The sequence below is a fragment of the Zeus faber genome (assembly GCF_960531495.2).
Source record: "Zeus faber genome assembly, chromosome: 1".
Classification (NCBI taxonomy): domain Eukaryota; kingdom Metazoa; phylum Chordata; class Actinopteri; order Zeiformes; family Zeidae; genus Zeus; species Zeus faber.
This window is the reverse complement of record NC_137193.1, coordinates 56,158,250-56,173,712: the sequence shown is the minus strand read 5'-3', so window position 1 is coordinate 56,173,712 and position 15,463 is coordinate 56,158,250. Positions and strand designations below refer to the sequence as shown.

The following is a 15,463-nucleotide window of genomic DNA, read 5'->3' as shown; positions in this document are numbered from 1 at the left end:
TGCTGCGGTCAAGTGAGCCGTAGTTTACGAAACCAGCCGCTGTTAGGTTTTTATTGCCCGACTATTTGTGTAAATATGGTACTATCTGTTTCATTGGTTTGAGAGTCCCAGCATCATGCCATCATCATCATCATGACGCAGAGATTTTTTCAGTTGTTTGGTCTTTCATGAGAAAAGTATCTTGTACAGGTTTGCTAAAAAAAAGTGGTGACCTGAGTGTTCTCTCAAATGTCTCTCTCCACAAAGGCCCCTCCTTAACATGTGTCCACAGAACTGAAATACCACAAAACACCCTGCTAGGAGGGAAGATACGCAGTCTCCCTCTCCACTGTCCCTCTGTTTGTTCTGTTTCTGAATGGATTGGTCCTAGCTCACCTGAAACAAACAGTCGGTAGTGTGACCGACACTCGACATCCTCCGACTTACAAGGAAGGGCTTGGCTCCTCCTTTTTCCACTGAGCCCACCAATGTGTGGGCTTCTGGCTATCACCGACTATGCCATCGCCCTCTTAGGATTAAGAATCACATTTCCCATCAGCTGTGAGAGATGGTTGTGGTGAGAATATAAAGTAACAGAGTCAATAGCTATCGTTTGGAGGTCTTAACACTTCGGAACAGGACCCCACTGCCAGAAGGCCTTACTCTCGCTCGGCATTGGAGAGGCTGTTTCCTGAGGCTAATTGGACCCTGAATCAGGCCTGCCAGTCCTTGTTTCCTGGTCCCTGTGCTCCAGGCTCTATTGACGCAGATGGGTTGCCTGGAAAAGGTTCAGAGCTGTTGAGCACACTGTTGCTGTTGGCCACTGGAGCCTCCTGACTTTGAAAAATGCCTGAATCCAGACCCTGTCGTAAAACATGATCGCTGCAGTACTCCCGTCAATCAGCAGCAGGCATGAAACAACATGACGCTAAAATGACATGAGATATGAACTTGAATTTGTAAATTGGGCCAATCAGTATTATCCCAAGGTGCATTTATGATTCGTAGCGAGGCACACGCCTCTGGAATGCATTGTGTCGACTTCATAGCGAGGTTTATTTTCTTGCTTAAGGAGATTGACCAGGAACACGCCGACTTTTAAGGGGCAGGCATTGTTAAATGTAGCTGTTGCTATATTCTTTTCCCTTTATTTGGTTGCCAAGCTGTACCTTTTCCCCTGGTTAAACCCCCCTCCACCCCCATCCTGTCCACACCCCTATTCATGCACACACTGCAGGCCTGTCACTGCGATGGTTCATTAAATCCATTGGAAAGCATTATTGGTTTTTAGCAGGAGACAAATGGAGGAGGAATGCCGCATAGTGGCGCTCAGACAGCTGGTATTGTTTTCCACACAACAGGGAAACTCGCATGTCTGCAGCCGGCAGCTTGATTAGCTCCAAAAGAGAGTGGATTAAATCAGCCACAAAAGCATTTATCACTTTCATATCACCAGAGACCCTTTCTGCACTCGTATTAACTATTGGCACTCTTTCCACTCTCTATCGCACTTTTGCAGCATCTCATCATTTACCAACAGTCTTTGTGATTTCTCGAGCTCTGGGTGTTGCTTGGTGAGAAAGCAGCGGAGGACTGCGGCTCAGCGATAATTGATATAACACATTTGGCACGGTGTCGACTCACTACTGCACATATGGCCGTAATATGTGATATTCAAAGAGCAAAAGTCCAGGAAATATTCTTTAATATGGATCTGGACTATGCAGGCATCGGGCAGATGGTGTTTTGTTTTCACACCTTGGGAACTTAGTGAATTCTTTTAGAGACAGACACGATGCTGAACTGACTGCGAGTTATTTAATGTTAGTCAGAGCCATTGCAAGGGTCACTAAGGTTTGTGGGTTGTTCTGAGAATGCGCACCGTTTTCAATACGAGTGCATGAATTCAATCCTCAAACTGAAGTCCCTTGTCCATGTCCAACTGTTCTCTCTCTGGAAACATCAACAAATAAATTGTAAATAAGGGTGGACTGGTGGCCACCCTCGTTAAAACAAGGGCTTAAGTGCAGCTCTGTGCCTTTTAAAGTTAATAACACAAAATTCCAGTGTCTGAAGGACACAGGATATTCTGGTTTTTGGTTTTGATATTCAAGACCACAAAATCATCCCAGAACGGACAGAGACCTTCTTGCGCTAAACAGCAGAATAACTACAGTATGTTTTAATGAGGGGTTCATTCTGCATTGGCAGAGCGCTGTTATTCTTAATTCTGGAGATCCGGGCCAAGAGAGGGCCGGGATGCATTACTGATCGTTGCTTCATTGCAGAATTATGCCTTTTTGGCGATGTTTAGATTCATAAAGTTTTGAAATATTACATAGACGTCTTCATTGACAGCTTCATTTTATTTACATTACATTTACATTACATCGATTGACTGAATACTTTATAGTGAATAATAAAGTAATATATTGGAATATAGTTAGTGTAGTATAGCAGTAGTATAGTTAAAGGAGTAAGTGATGTTTATAGTAATTTCAATCCATTCTGTCTGTCAAAAGGACACATGTGAAGGTTTGGATACAAGCGAAAATTACAGAGAAAGAGAGAGAGAGAGAGAGAGAGAGAGAGAGAGAGAGAGAGAGAGGGAGAGGGAGAGAGTCCCTTATTACGCCATTTCAAATTCCTGAGGTTTTCAATTCCTTGGAAGGCCTGGAGCTAATTTGGCTTTCAGGCTTTCCCCCTCTAATTCTTTGGGACTAATTACAGTTTATTCCCGCAATTAAATTGATAAACTCTGCTGAGCTTGGCGAGGTTACAGAAGAAACCCCAGCCCCCTTCCTCACGTTGCTTGGGGCGCCACCAATCTTTCCTGTTTTCAGCGGTGGAGCACGGGTCCGCGACAAATGTCTCCTTCTCTTCATTTTTCTATCCCTTCTTCTCCCGCTATAGTAAACATCACTAAAAATAAAGCCCACGTCGACCTGAATTCTTCGACAGAGTCTGTCTCCCTGGTCTCAGTATTCATTGCCTCTGGTGACAATGCCAGGAATATTGCGTGGAGCGTCCAGAGGTCAGACAGATGTTCTCCATGATGCCGGCAGGATTGAAAAGCTACACTATGTCTGAAAATTCTTAAAAGAAAAAAGAAAAAGAAAAACTCAAAGGGACATCCTTTAATAATTGAACAAGTATGATTTTCCATTTAGGGACAATTTGGTAAGAAGTATCTTAATCAACCAATTTTATTTCCAAAAAGGTCCATGACGTCTTATCGGTTTAATGTCATGATTTAATGTTCTAATTGGGCCTGCCAGCACTGTCTCAGTCGAAGCTTCGCGCACGCAGTTAGGATACCTGGGGAATAAGTAAGAATAAATAATCATGGAAATATAATGAGGTAGGCCGTCTAGACCTGTGTTTCCCAAACATTTTTCTGGGGACCCACTTTTTAAAAATGACAAACCATTGCGAGCCAATTCTCAACGATCCTGACCATTTTCACTGCCATTTACGCATCACCTTATATTATCTTGAATAGGTAAACCAGCCATTTCGAAGAGATATACATTTGATAAATCACAACTTTGTTTTATGCCCGTGGTATTGAAAACATACATACATGTTAAATACTTTATAAATTAGACCAAATAAATGTATTTAGGGGGAGTTAACAGGCTATCTCACTGTTTTTATTTTCTCTCATCAGTAAAACAAACAGAATGTACGCGAGCCTTTCATACAAGATTCAGTGTTATAAGTACAATTATAAGAACAATATGAACATTCAGTACTATCAAGGGTGGAGCAGCAGAGCGCACAGAGCGCCACCCAGACAAAGCTCATTCAATTGCGTGCATGAAAAGAGGATACATGTGGACATTTTTATAAAAAATAATTAATTTCTGCCGAAACACTGCACAAAAATTCTACAGACAGTCATTTTGCAAAAAAAAAAAAATATCGGCAATCGGAATCGGCCATTAAAAATCATGATTGGTGCATGCGTAATATTCAACAAGTTTACGAGACAAGTTTTTTTGTGACTTCTACTTGAATCAGAAACACACATTCGATAGATTAAAAGGAACTTTACACGAGCGTTGGACCCGTAAACCCTTTACGTGCTTGTCCCAGCAATGTTAAAATAACGACTATAGAAGAAATTCGACAAATTTATTTGGCAAGCCAAATAAAATCCTATGCGACCCACCTGTGTCTCGCAACCCAGTGTTTGGGAAATCACGGTCTAGACCACGCGCTTGGACTCATTTTGGTTTGTGCCGCTGCATTTTTCAGCACATTTAAATGTTTATCCCTCTGAAGTGACTCATACGGGCTGAGCTCCATTATGCCCCTCCTGGCCACACCTCTCCAAAAACTCAAATCAGCACTTTGCCCCCTTGAAACTTTAAAGACCCCTCCTTATTTTCTCTTATTTGAGTTTATATTTGTAACTGTTTTCATTAATAATATGCAATTTTGCCCCGAGACGGTCTCAGTTCAGTCGATCGATACGCTTGCGCCGCTCTCGTTCCATGGATCGTGTTCAACAGCATGAGATCTAATTGGTCCAAGTTGTTGTCCCTGGCAAACACCAGAGTCTGGATTTGCTCAAAGCTGACTAGTTTGGATGCCAGCGATTTTCCAACTGAATTCTTACTTAAGTGTTTGTGCGTGCGTATAACTTTTTTTTTTTTGTTTTGTACATTTCGTGTGTACTTTCAATGCGAGTGTGTTTGGGGGTGGGTGGTGGTTGTGGGGGGTGGGGGGGATTGTTTTGTGTATCCGTCCTCCCTTTCACTCTCTCAGTGTAATTGCCTGTTATCTGTGTCAAGTTTGTGATTCCACCAGACCGCTGTATCGGTAGCCATTTTGAGGAAGAAGCGGGCACATTTGTGATGACGCACAATAACACGTTACGCTGTGTAAACACCCAAAACCAGACACACTACTTTGTAAAGAGGAACATGTGTGAAAATATGCACCGTCTGTTTGTAGAGGCCTTGAAATAAGGGCTGAGATGTAGTGCAAAGGATGGGTGATGGCAATGTTTGGATAGGGGGTCTAATTTTGGAAAGGTCTAGTCCTGTTTTCAGCCTCTCCCAGGTGGGTTCTCAAATTTCACCTGGAAGCATATTATATTAGTGTTCATTTTTTACATCCACGTTTTGAAACAAGTTTTCACACAAATCTACCGAAAATTTACTCTTTTTATTTAAATCTAAACCAGTAGAGCTCAACAGTGAGTTTCCGGAAGTGAAAACCCCGTTCACATTTTGAAATCACGGTTTTGATGATTAGCCATAATGCAGTAACCACCGGGGGGGGGGGGGCATCCCGGAGGGCTGTAGCTGCCCCTGCCTGATAATTACACAATTTCATCCTTTGAATTTTTTTATTTTGCTATCCTTTTAAAATGGCTAATCAAGCGTAACCGAATTGTACTGCGGCCGGTGAGACCCGGTGCTCCGCCCCACTCAGCATTTGTAAAGACAGTAAATTACTTCTTCGACATCCTTTGGCTTGCCGGTTGCGACTGGTTTAAAACCAAAGTCATTCTGTATAGGATTGCAGAGGGAGAGGGAGACGGGGGTGCATGGAGAGGTGCCCACGCTCCGCCCCCTGAATATGTCGACAATTGCCGGTTGTTGGTCTGACGGTTGCCGGTAGGACATTTTTGACATGTCCCCCAACCCTACTACCCACAATCCTAAAGTGGAACGGCGACGTCCCTGATTGGAGGAGCTCGCTGTTACCATGGAAATGTTTACCGCGTACCGCTCGGCAGTGATGTCACAACGTCGGCTAGTGAGTTACCGCTGAACTCCACAATCATTTATGTTACATTTACCACAGAGCAATATTTTACAACACTATTATTAACACTATAAACACTAGTTAATGACAACAAGCTTCTAGAAGAAGCGCACTAAACTATTATACTATCATTAGGTTGGAAGTTGTTGGAAAGGTATCATCCGCAATGGTTTATGGGATGAGTAGTTCCTTAATAATTGTGTACACAGTCTTTTTTCCTCGTTCCAATTTTTTTTCTCAGAAGAAAACCTTACAGGAACTAAATGTCAGTGACATCCTATGATAACCATGTCAGGTTCCTCAATTATTTCCCCCAAGAATTCATAGATATACTGTAGTCATTAACTGCATAAGCCTATTGGCTTAACTGTATTTACTAATCCTAGCAATTCAACAGAGTTGTTTCTATATACCCTATCCTCAAGTTCCTCACTTATCTCCTTTAAAAAAATCTAAGATATAGGTATTTTAACTGTGTAAACCTATCCTAAATGTGCAAAACCCTTTTACACCACTGACTGTGTTTACCCTCCTTTCAGGTGTCTGATGGCTCGGAGGTTCGCTTTCAACCAGGGAACTTCTCCCTCGCCTGCCTGATCCACAAGGAGACCCTCCCCCACGGCAACGACCACCTCCTCAACTGGGCCCAGAAGAAGTACAGAGCCGTCACCTCTTTCTCTGAGCTCAGGATGACTCAAGACATCTACATCAAAGTGGGAGAAGGTGTGTACCACGGTGGATTGCTGAGCCAAGCTCCCAGCCCCGGAGGCATTTCTCCCTGTTCCCATTCACTTCCCTTTGACTCCACAGCTGGCCTTGTGCATCCAGTCTCCATCTGGAGCTTTTGCACTTGCAGCTCAGAGAAATATGCGTCTTGTCTTAAACAGACTTTTTCTTTGGTCTATATTTGGAAAAAATAGAACCTGTGGTATTGTGAAGTTCCTGGGTTGCGCAATAAGAAAGCAATTCTGGTATGGGGCTGTGTATCTTGTGTTCTCCTGGCTACATTTACGTCTCAGAAACAATGTTCCGTGACTGTTCTTTGATTTCCCTCAGAGTTCTAAATGACCAGAGGTGGAGCTTCTCAGTCCAGAGTCCTCCCCAGTATTTTCAGTCAAACATTTGAATTTGCTAATGATCACACGCCTAGAGGTTTAATTCATCATGAGAATCATGAGGAATATTAACTTTCTGGACCAGGAATTGTTCACTTTCTGGGGATGACCAACCATCTCTGGTAGTGAGGGCCTTGTGAGCTTTAAAGGCTAAATTAAGGATTTCAACGCATGTTTGAACGCAAAACTGGGAAAGAACAACAATGTTTCAGAAGGAGCTTTGTGTTGGATTTCAGAATGCATTTTTTGTGACAGTTATCAAACCATCCAATACAGGAGCGGGCTTGCACACACTACCCACACTCCTCACTCCTTTAGTAAACACTAGTTAGCGTAGCACCTCTTTTGCAAGCTTCTTTTTCTTTCCCTTTCCTCGTGATATAATGTTGAGGACCTGTACGTTTTTTATTTCTTTTTAATTTTTTGGTTGTTTTTTTTTGCAAATGTGAGCTTTTTCTTGTTAACTACAACTGGAAATAAAGTGTCAGGCGTGAGCTGAGCCAGACGGAGCGCCTCCTTTCCATCTCTCCCCTGGCGCTCCTCCGAGCAGGAGGTGAGGAACCAGGCCATTTGAAGTGGAGGGAGATGCTCGGGGGTTTCCGGGACTTATCGTGCTTCACTCCCCGGCCGGTCCTTTAGGAAACAAGAGAGGCTTCATGTACAACTATATCATGCGTACGTCAGCGCGGAAAAGGGACACTACCGTACTCACAATCTGCATCGGAGGTGTCAGCGCAGGAGTGATGGCCGCGCCGCCTCCGTGTCCGCAGTCGCTCTGGAGAACGGAGCTTCGGCCGCCATCCGAGTCTGTGGCCTGGGTCATTAGGGCCTGTGGTTTCAGGTCGAAGCTCCGGGTGCCATTTTTGCTCCAGGCAAAGCGATGTGGATTCCCGGTCTCTGCTTTAACAGGGGTTTTTTTTTGGGGGGGGGGGTTGAGGATGGACGGATTTCCGCTCAACTTCCCGAGCGAGCCCCGTATTCAGTCTCTCCGCTCGCCTTTTTAAGTGCCGTGAGGGTTAGGCGAGGATGGTGCCAACCCTTTAGTTTATACTCTGCAAACTGCTCTGTCCCAGACTCTGTTTGCCAAATAAGGAAGCATCTGTCTTTTGTTTTCATAGAGGGCAGAGTAAGGGCTTAGTTTTCATGTTCTTTTAAAGTCAGGCGGTTTGCAAACATCACAGTAAACACATTAGGGAAGCTTCAAAACACGCTTGATTGTGGAAAATATATTGGAAGCATTGATTGGAAGTGTTTATCAACATTTCTGCTTTTTAATAAATGCATTTAAGCCTACTTCATAGAATATGTTTATTGAAGAGGGAGCAGGGTAGAGTCCAGTTTGGATTCTAGCTCGGACTAGCTTGGCTTTCACTTGTTGAATCTTTCATAACTGGGGAAGTGAGAAAAAAGATGACATACATAGAACAATAATTTGTCACGTAAGAGTAGAAAACAAATCCAGATCCCTTAAGCTGAATCAAAAGCGTAATTTTATTTTCAGATCCGGTGTTTTCCGACAACTGTAAGATCGACAACAAGTTTCTGTCTCTAAACTACCTGGCCGGCTACGTGGAGCCCCAGCCCTCAAAGGGCTGTGTCCTGTCCGGACCCGATGAGGAACCGGAGGTCCACATCATCGAGCTGCAGGCCCCAAACTCCAGCAGGTGAGTTGAGCCGCCAAAGGCACCGAAAGAGAAAAAAAGGTTTTTGTAGGTCATAAGTCGGTCAAAGACGCTCCCATCGGTCTCTTTGTGGTTTGTCTCGGAAAGACGCGGAGGGGGGTGAATCTCTGACCTACGTCTACATCTCGATGCAGCCAGATAAACTCCTCATTCCCCCAGCGGAGCGATTACTCTGCGTACGCACAAGGGCCCTTAGATCCAGGAAAGCCATGGGGTAGCCATGATATATCTCACCGTGACGCTACGTGGTCTGTAGTGCACATGTACAGCTTTTTTTTTCTGGAACAGATGTCCAGCTTTTTAATCAGTTGGCCAGACAAAGAAAGGCCCGTTGTTACTGCGGAGATCTAACCTTCCAAAACTCTCCTCTCAATCTCTTTCTCTCTCTCTCTGTCTCTCGCTACACAGCGCCTTCCAGGTGGATGTAATAGTGGATCTACGGCCGTTCGATGACCACGCCCCTCTGCATCGCGACGTCGTCATCCTGCTCAAGTGTGCGAAGTCTGTCAACTGGGTCGTCAAGGCCCGCAGAGTGATCGGCAAACTGGACATAGTGGTAAATGGTCTAGAAAGTGGAGGCAAACAGCCTTTTAATAAGGATAATTGGACAGAAATGTAAAGAATGAATGGCATTGTTTTGTGCCACCGACCAATGAATTTGTCACAATAGATGTGATGAGATGTGTTGACTTGGCACCTGGTCTCCGCTGCGGGAGAAGGAAACCTGCTAAAATCAGGATCTGAAGGTGGAGAGATGAACTGTGACATTTCCTCCTGACAGCTCCAGGGGTTGTCATTTCATCGAGTGAGCCAGAGGGCAGTGGGGGCGGAGGTGGGGGCGGCAAGCCTACTACAGAATTTTTATTGCGCTCACAGTTAAACCCGTTTGCTATCAGTCCAAATGTGAGTTATGAGCCACGTCTGTTCGAGGCGCTGTCTTTCTCCGCTTTCACCAGACACAAGCGTTTTGGCTCTTGTTGAAACACACACACACACACACACACACACACACACACACACACACACACACACACACACACACACACACACACACACACACACACACACACACACACACACACACACACATATTCAGACACGCACACAATTGTTGGATGCTGCCATATACAAGACCAAGGGAAAGGTGTCTGTTCCCAATGTATGATTGCATATTCATTGAAGTTAAGCATAAAACTGATATGTGCACATTTTTAGTACATTTCAACTTTTTATTTTTAGAGTCAGAGGAAACTTGAGTCTGAGAAGAATGGGCACCACATTTTGAGAACATTCTTTAGCTTCACAGAAGGTAGATTGGAAATTGGCACCCGTCCAGCAGAATAACGATGGAGTTTTTTAAATCTGTTTTGGGAAGTTTGTTTTGGGGACAAATATGCCAGTTACAAACGTTACCACACCATTTTGCCAATGAAATAAATCCGGTAGCACAAACAGTTACCGTGAAGTCGTCAGCTGGCTCTCTGCTCCCTGCGCTGACCTCTGCGTAGCGCTGCTCAGGAGCCTGGGTAATGCTGATACCATGTAATGCTGATACTCCTACAAAGTGGCTGCCAAACATGACACGGCATTTATGTCAGGCACAGTGTTTATACAGCTGCCCTGTCACTGTTCTGAATCAGACCAAGTGAGTTTATGCCATGTGAGGTATGAGGGACATGCACAACAACAATCAGCGCACGAGCGCGCTCCCTGTCGAGATTTGCTTTCATGGCTTTCGAGCTGCTTCGGCAAGCATTACGTGCGACCAATTTGAGCAATTGTGCACTTCTATACGGGAACATTTTCAACACATACACTTTGGCCTGTAGTGTCTTGTGTCAGGACACCGTTATCACTTATGGTGAAGTTATGAAATAAAATGTAAAGCCCTGCTACTGTGGGGGGGGGGGGGCTTACAAGAAGACGCACTAGTAGTAAAGCTGAAGGCATTACTAGGCATTTCTTGAAGAAATGTGACACATTTGGAGTCTCACCATGGCTCACGCTCTGACGCACTGTTTACCTGAACTCAAAGTCATACATTACACTCTTGGCTCGCACTTGACAGCAAGTTGGCTCGGAATAAAACTTTATATAGGCCAATGTACATGTCGGGGGACATGGAAGTACTGCTAATTAAAATCCAAGGAGGTTCTTTTTTTAATATCAGTAAATTTTTTGTGATTTTCTCTCCTCATAGAGCTCCGATACCATTGGCTTTAGTCCGATCACAGAGAGGTTCATGCAAGTGTCCAAGTCTCCCAAGCAGCAGCTGCCCTCGGGGTCGCAGGCCCTGATCAAGTGGGCCGAGGACCATGGCTTTAGCCCCGTCACCTCTTACACCAGCACGGCCATAGCAAACCACTTCAGCCTCCGACTCAGGGAGCCCGGTAAGCTCGGTTAAATCCTTGAGAAAATGCACTGTGTTGAGGTGACAAATACCTTCATAGCAGACATTGTAATGTAAACAAAAGGCCATGGAGTAAATTTCACTTTCCCCAATAAAGAGAGTAGTGTGAAATTGCAAAGGGGTTTTACTGGTTTTGGTCCTGTGCAATTTCACTTCTCTGCCTGTCAAAAAAACAAAAACCCGCCAGCCCTTCAAGAGGCTCTCTAACTGTGGCCTGTGTGGCTTCCAGATGTGGTGGATCCTCTGGAGAGCATGCTTCCTCCTGAGCTCTCCATCTTGCGTGAGACCAGCCCCAGATCAGATGGAGGATCCACCTTCCCGCGTTCCGGCCTCGCCTTCCCCTTGCCCCCGCCGGTGTCCCGGGAACTCCCTTACCTGCCCTCCCTCTACCACCAGCCCTGGGAGGCGGGGGAGCCGGAGGAGCAGCAGGGGGTCCTGAGCGTGGGCCTCACCGTGCAGTGTGAGGAGACCAGGATGTTGGTCAGCATCGACAAGGAGAGCCTCCAGGTGCGGTGGATACAGGAGCGCTGTTTATCGAACGAGAATCTCTACTGATTCTCGGGATTACGTTGCTGTATTTAAAAATGCTAAATGTCCTCCTTAAACCCTCACTTTGGGAGAGGTTGTTTCAAACACTGGCCGTCTGAACACGGAGAGAACTCAATCAGCCCACATCAGAGTGTGGAAACTGCCTCATACTCTAATTAGGAGAATCCAGGGTTGGAGCTGGATCTCCACCACCTTGTGGGTTCTGTTTATTCCTGGGAACTCGGTCGAAGAGCTATTAAAAGTGATTCATTTATTTATAAGAAATGAGGTAATAAAGGAAAACTTGTTTTAATCCGCATTCCTCACTTTTTTGTGACTTGATTTTATTTGACTTTATCCCAAGGCCAATGGATTCGCCAACGCCAACCTGACTCTCCAAGACCCAGAATGCAAAGCGACTGTGAATGCCACCCACTACACGTTGGAAACCCCTTTAACTGGCTGTCAGACCTCAGTGTACCCCATCCAGGCCAGCTCCATGGTCCTCTACCTCAACTCCGTGAGTGAAATTCCTACAATTACATTGACAATGTTATTTACAGGATATTGTAACAACTCTAGTGCTGGTTTATACTGTGAACACAAAGAGAATGTTGTTTTCTTTTCACATTGTTTTTTTAAAATCTTCATTTATGGCATTAATTTACAAATATCCGTCAACCTTGGTGACCTCCGTTAACCTCCAGCGAAACACGTTTTCTGTTATAATCAAAAATGAATCACTTCCCTTAAGACCTTTTGGACATGGTACGTGGGTAAAAATCTAGAATAACACATTTTTCGTCCAGTACAGATCATGAACCCTGGTCGCCTCTCCAAAGTTGTCTTGTGTGTCAGCTTTTGGATGCACCAAAACCTTGCACATGCATAACCTTGGACCTCAAAATAAATAAATAAAAAATTCTGGGTCTTTGAACTACAAAGACAAGCTAAATGGGTCTCCTTTTTGAGTTGTTGTTGTTGTGTCACGTCCTGTGATAATTGATTATAATAAACCAGGATCACAGGTCACTTTAGTTCAAGTTCAAGTTCAAGAGATTATTTGTCACATACATATACATACGGTCATACATATATGCAGTCAAATGTGATGACAGCCGGTGATTACGCACAATAAGCTCTAAAAATAATAAAATTTACTTAATAGACACGAGGTGCTCGGCAGGCGGCCACAAGGGGCAGCGCCACAATTCCCATTCTGGGTTCTATGATTATATAATATAATTTATTGTCTGTGTTATATTGAAAATATAAATTGAAATCCTCCTAAATGAAACCCTAAGGCAAGGACTCAATTTTAGGAAGACTCTATCAATGTGACTGGCTTCCTCTAACCTCTTGGACCAAAATATCTTTCAACACCCACGGAAGTCAAGTCACCGAATAACTGACAGATGCAGAAATGTTTCCACTTTGCTATGAGAAAATATTCCATGTATTTTTCCAGAATGAGTCCCACTGTTGCAGGCAGAAGCCATTCTTACATTTTTATTTCCAGTCATCTGAGTTTCTGACAGATGTGCAACAGATCCAAGTATACGTGCCATTTAACAGCTGCCAGAAGAAGGATGTCCATGATTAGCCAGAGCAAAGTGGATCTTTTGAATTTCAGTCTCAATGTGCTCAGCGACCTCACTTTTGTTTTTAACCCAACACGGCCTCAGAAATAAAAGTGAACCTGCGTTGCGGTCTACGGTTAATGATGACCGTCCTGGTCCTGGCCCAGTTACAGTGTAGCGTGATGTGTACAGGAATGAGTTTGGAATTGGATTATTTGAATTATGAACTTCCCCGTGCATTCCAGATCCTGATAAGTCATTCTGAGGGCAAGGACGGGAGTGGCGGGCCGCTGGATTATGACGACAGGGAGTCTGAGGACATGGTGTTCCCCAGGGGCACGGAGGAGATGGAGAGGACCTTCGTGGAGCCCACGGAACAGCAGCCGTCTATACTCGTAGGTCAACTTTTACTTTTTTACATTATTACATTACACTTAGCAGACGCTTTTATCCAAAGCGACTTACAATTATTCAAACATCGACGGACGCAGCCATCAGGAGCAATTAGGGGTTAAGTGTCTTGCTCAAGGACACTACAGCGTGCTAGCAGGAGGAGCCTGGGATCGAACCAGCAACCTCTAGATTACTAGACGACCAGCTCTACCTAGGAAACTCCATCTCCCAGAGTTCCCTTTATCTCCGGCCTAGCTTTGGCTCGTCTCACTTCTGCGCCGTCCTGTCTGTTTCTTTAACTTGACCTGAAGTTTTCCATGTTGACGGTTATAGTTTCAAGTGTCTCTATTTTCCGCCTGTTCATTTCAGTTCAGTTCATTTGTACAACTTTCTCTTTTTTTTCCCATTCTTTCTCTATCTCTCTGTCATGACATTTCACTGCATATATGTATGACCGTATGTATATGTATGTGACAAATAATCTCTTGAACTTGAACTTGAACTTGAACTTGAACTTGTCCCCCGCTCTAATGTTGATCTCCTGTGTCTCTTTATCCGGCTCTCTGTGATGCAACCGATGAGACGGATGGTTGACTGATGGCAATGGAATCTAAAGTCAGATCCCTGTTGATGTTTGTCTTGGCTTCTCTCTCGCTCTCCCTCTAGTTCAACTGCACATACCAAATGCACCAGGAAGCTTCAGAATCGGTTCCTCAGGTTGTTCCGGGACGAGCCCAGGAGCTGGCCAACAATGTGACGTTCAGCATGGAGCTGTACAACACCAACCTCTTCCGCTACCCGGCGCCGCAGGCCTTTCACACCGTCTCAGAAAATAAGCAAGTCTTTGTGGAGGTATGCCACGCATGAAGAAACACTCATTTGTGCATTTAAAATTGAAAATAAAAAGATCAGGTTTTTCAGGGATTTATTGACTCCTCTGTACTTCATAAATCAACTTTATCGGCTTTTTTGTGCCAAGACAAGAGACTAGAAACAGGATGTTGCTATGCTTCCTACCGGCAACCTGCTGCAGCCAAGTAATTCTAAATAAAATGTGATATTACTGTTATTCAACACAAGTTCAAAAAATAAATTATGGCACGTGTGAATATGATGTTTTTGAAAAGGAGATTTAATGTTTTTGTTTCAAGTCTTGAATGCAGCCTCATTGGGCTGCATTCAGGCGCAATGACAAGCCGCAGCAGAGCGTGGAAGTAAGATCGGAGCCAATAAGGCCCAAGTTTCTTTTTGTACATCTTTTTTTTTTTGCCTATTGGAAAATCAACATTGTTCTGTGTGAACCGATTGTCTGGGATGTCGGCTCAAACATCCTTTGATCGCCTTGCACAACATCTGAAAGGTCAGTTTGTGTTTGGTCTAGTTTAAGCTACAAATCTAACACTGGTTTTCAGCCCTCACATCCCCCTCTGTATGCCTTTATTAGTGTTGTGTCCATCTGGCAGAGTGAAGCGGCAACGATGGAGGTCATGTAAAAAAACCCTAACCCATTATAAGAAAGGGCCCTTTTGAAGTGGTGATTTATGATATTAGGAGGAGATGCTTCACTGACACTGTGGACACAGCAGCCAGCAGGTTACAAAGAGTGTTCTGTGTGGTAGGCCTGAGTCCAACCTGCTCCTTCACCTACAGACTTCTCACGCTGGGCTGAGAACTCGGCCCAGAGGCAGAGGCCAAAGGCTGTCCTGTTGTTCACTGTGTCTCTGCTGTACAGTTATTATATTTTTCTGTGTATTGCTGCAGAAACTGTCATAACTATTGCATTATAATCACCTAATAACAGTTAATTGAGGTGATTGCAGTCATTTTGGAAAAAACTGTCGGATTCTGCAATCATGTTTCTTGAAAATTTTGTCGCAATGTCGTAATGGATTGAATTTGAATTAAGTGCGTTTCCACCAGGGTTGGCATAAATGAACGGTCTACCTGAATTTATATGCTACAGTATTCAATGCCAATAAATAGGTAGCATAAAAT

At 44.2% G+C, this 15,463-nt stretch overlaps 1 protein-coding gene across 2 annotated transcripts in view; it reads left to right on the top strand.

Moving 5' to 3' along the window:
- Positions 1-15,463, top strand: part of tgfbr3 (transforming growth factor, beta receptor III) — a 66,822-nt gene that overhangs the window by 38,226 nt on the left and 13,133 nt on the right. For both annotated transcript variants that reach the window (XM_080005070.1, XM_080005071.1), the window contains exons 5-12: positions 6,300-6,483; positions 8,377-8,539; positions 8,966-9,113; positions 10,758-10,947; positions 11,197-11,474; positions 11,860-12,015; positions 13,321-13,470; positions 14,135-14,320. In XM_080005070.1, the coding sequence (XP_079861196.1) occupies positions 6,300-6,483; positions 8,377-8,539; positions 8,966-9,113; positions 10,758-10,947; positions 11,197-11,474; positions 11,860-12,015; positions 13,321-13,470; positions 14,135-14,320 (1,455 nt within the window). The remainder of the gene's footprint in view (positions 1-6,299; positions 6,484-8,376; positions 8,540-8,965; positions 9,114-10,757; positions 10,948-11,196; positions 11,475-11,859; positions 12,016-13,320; positions 13,471-14,134; positions 14,321-15,463) is intronic.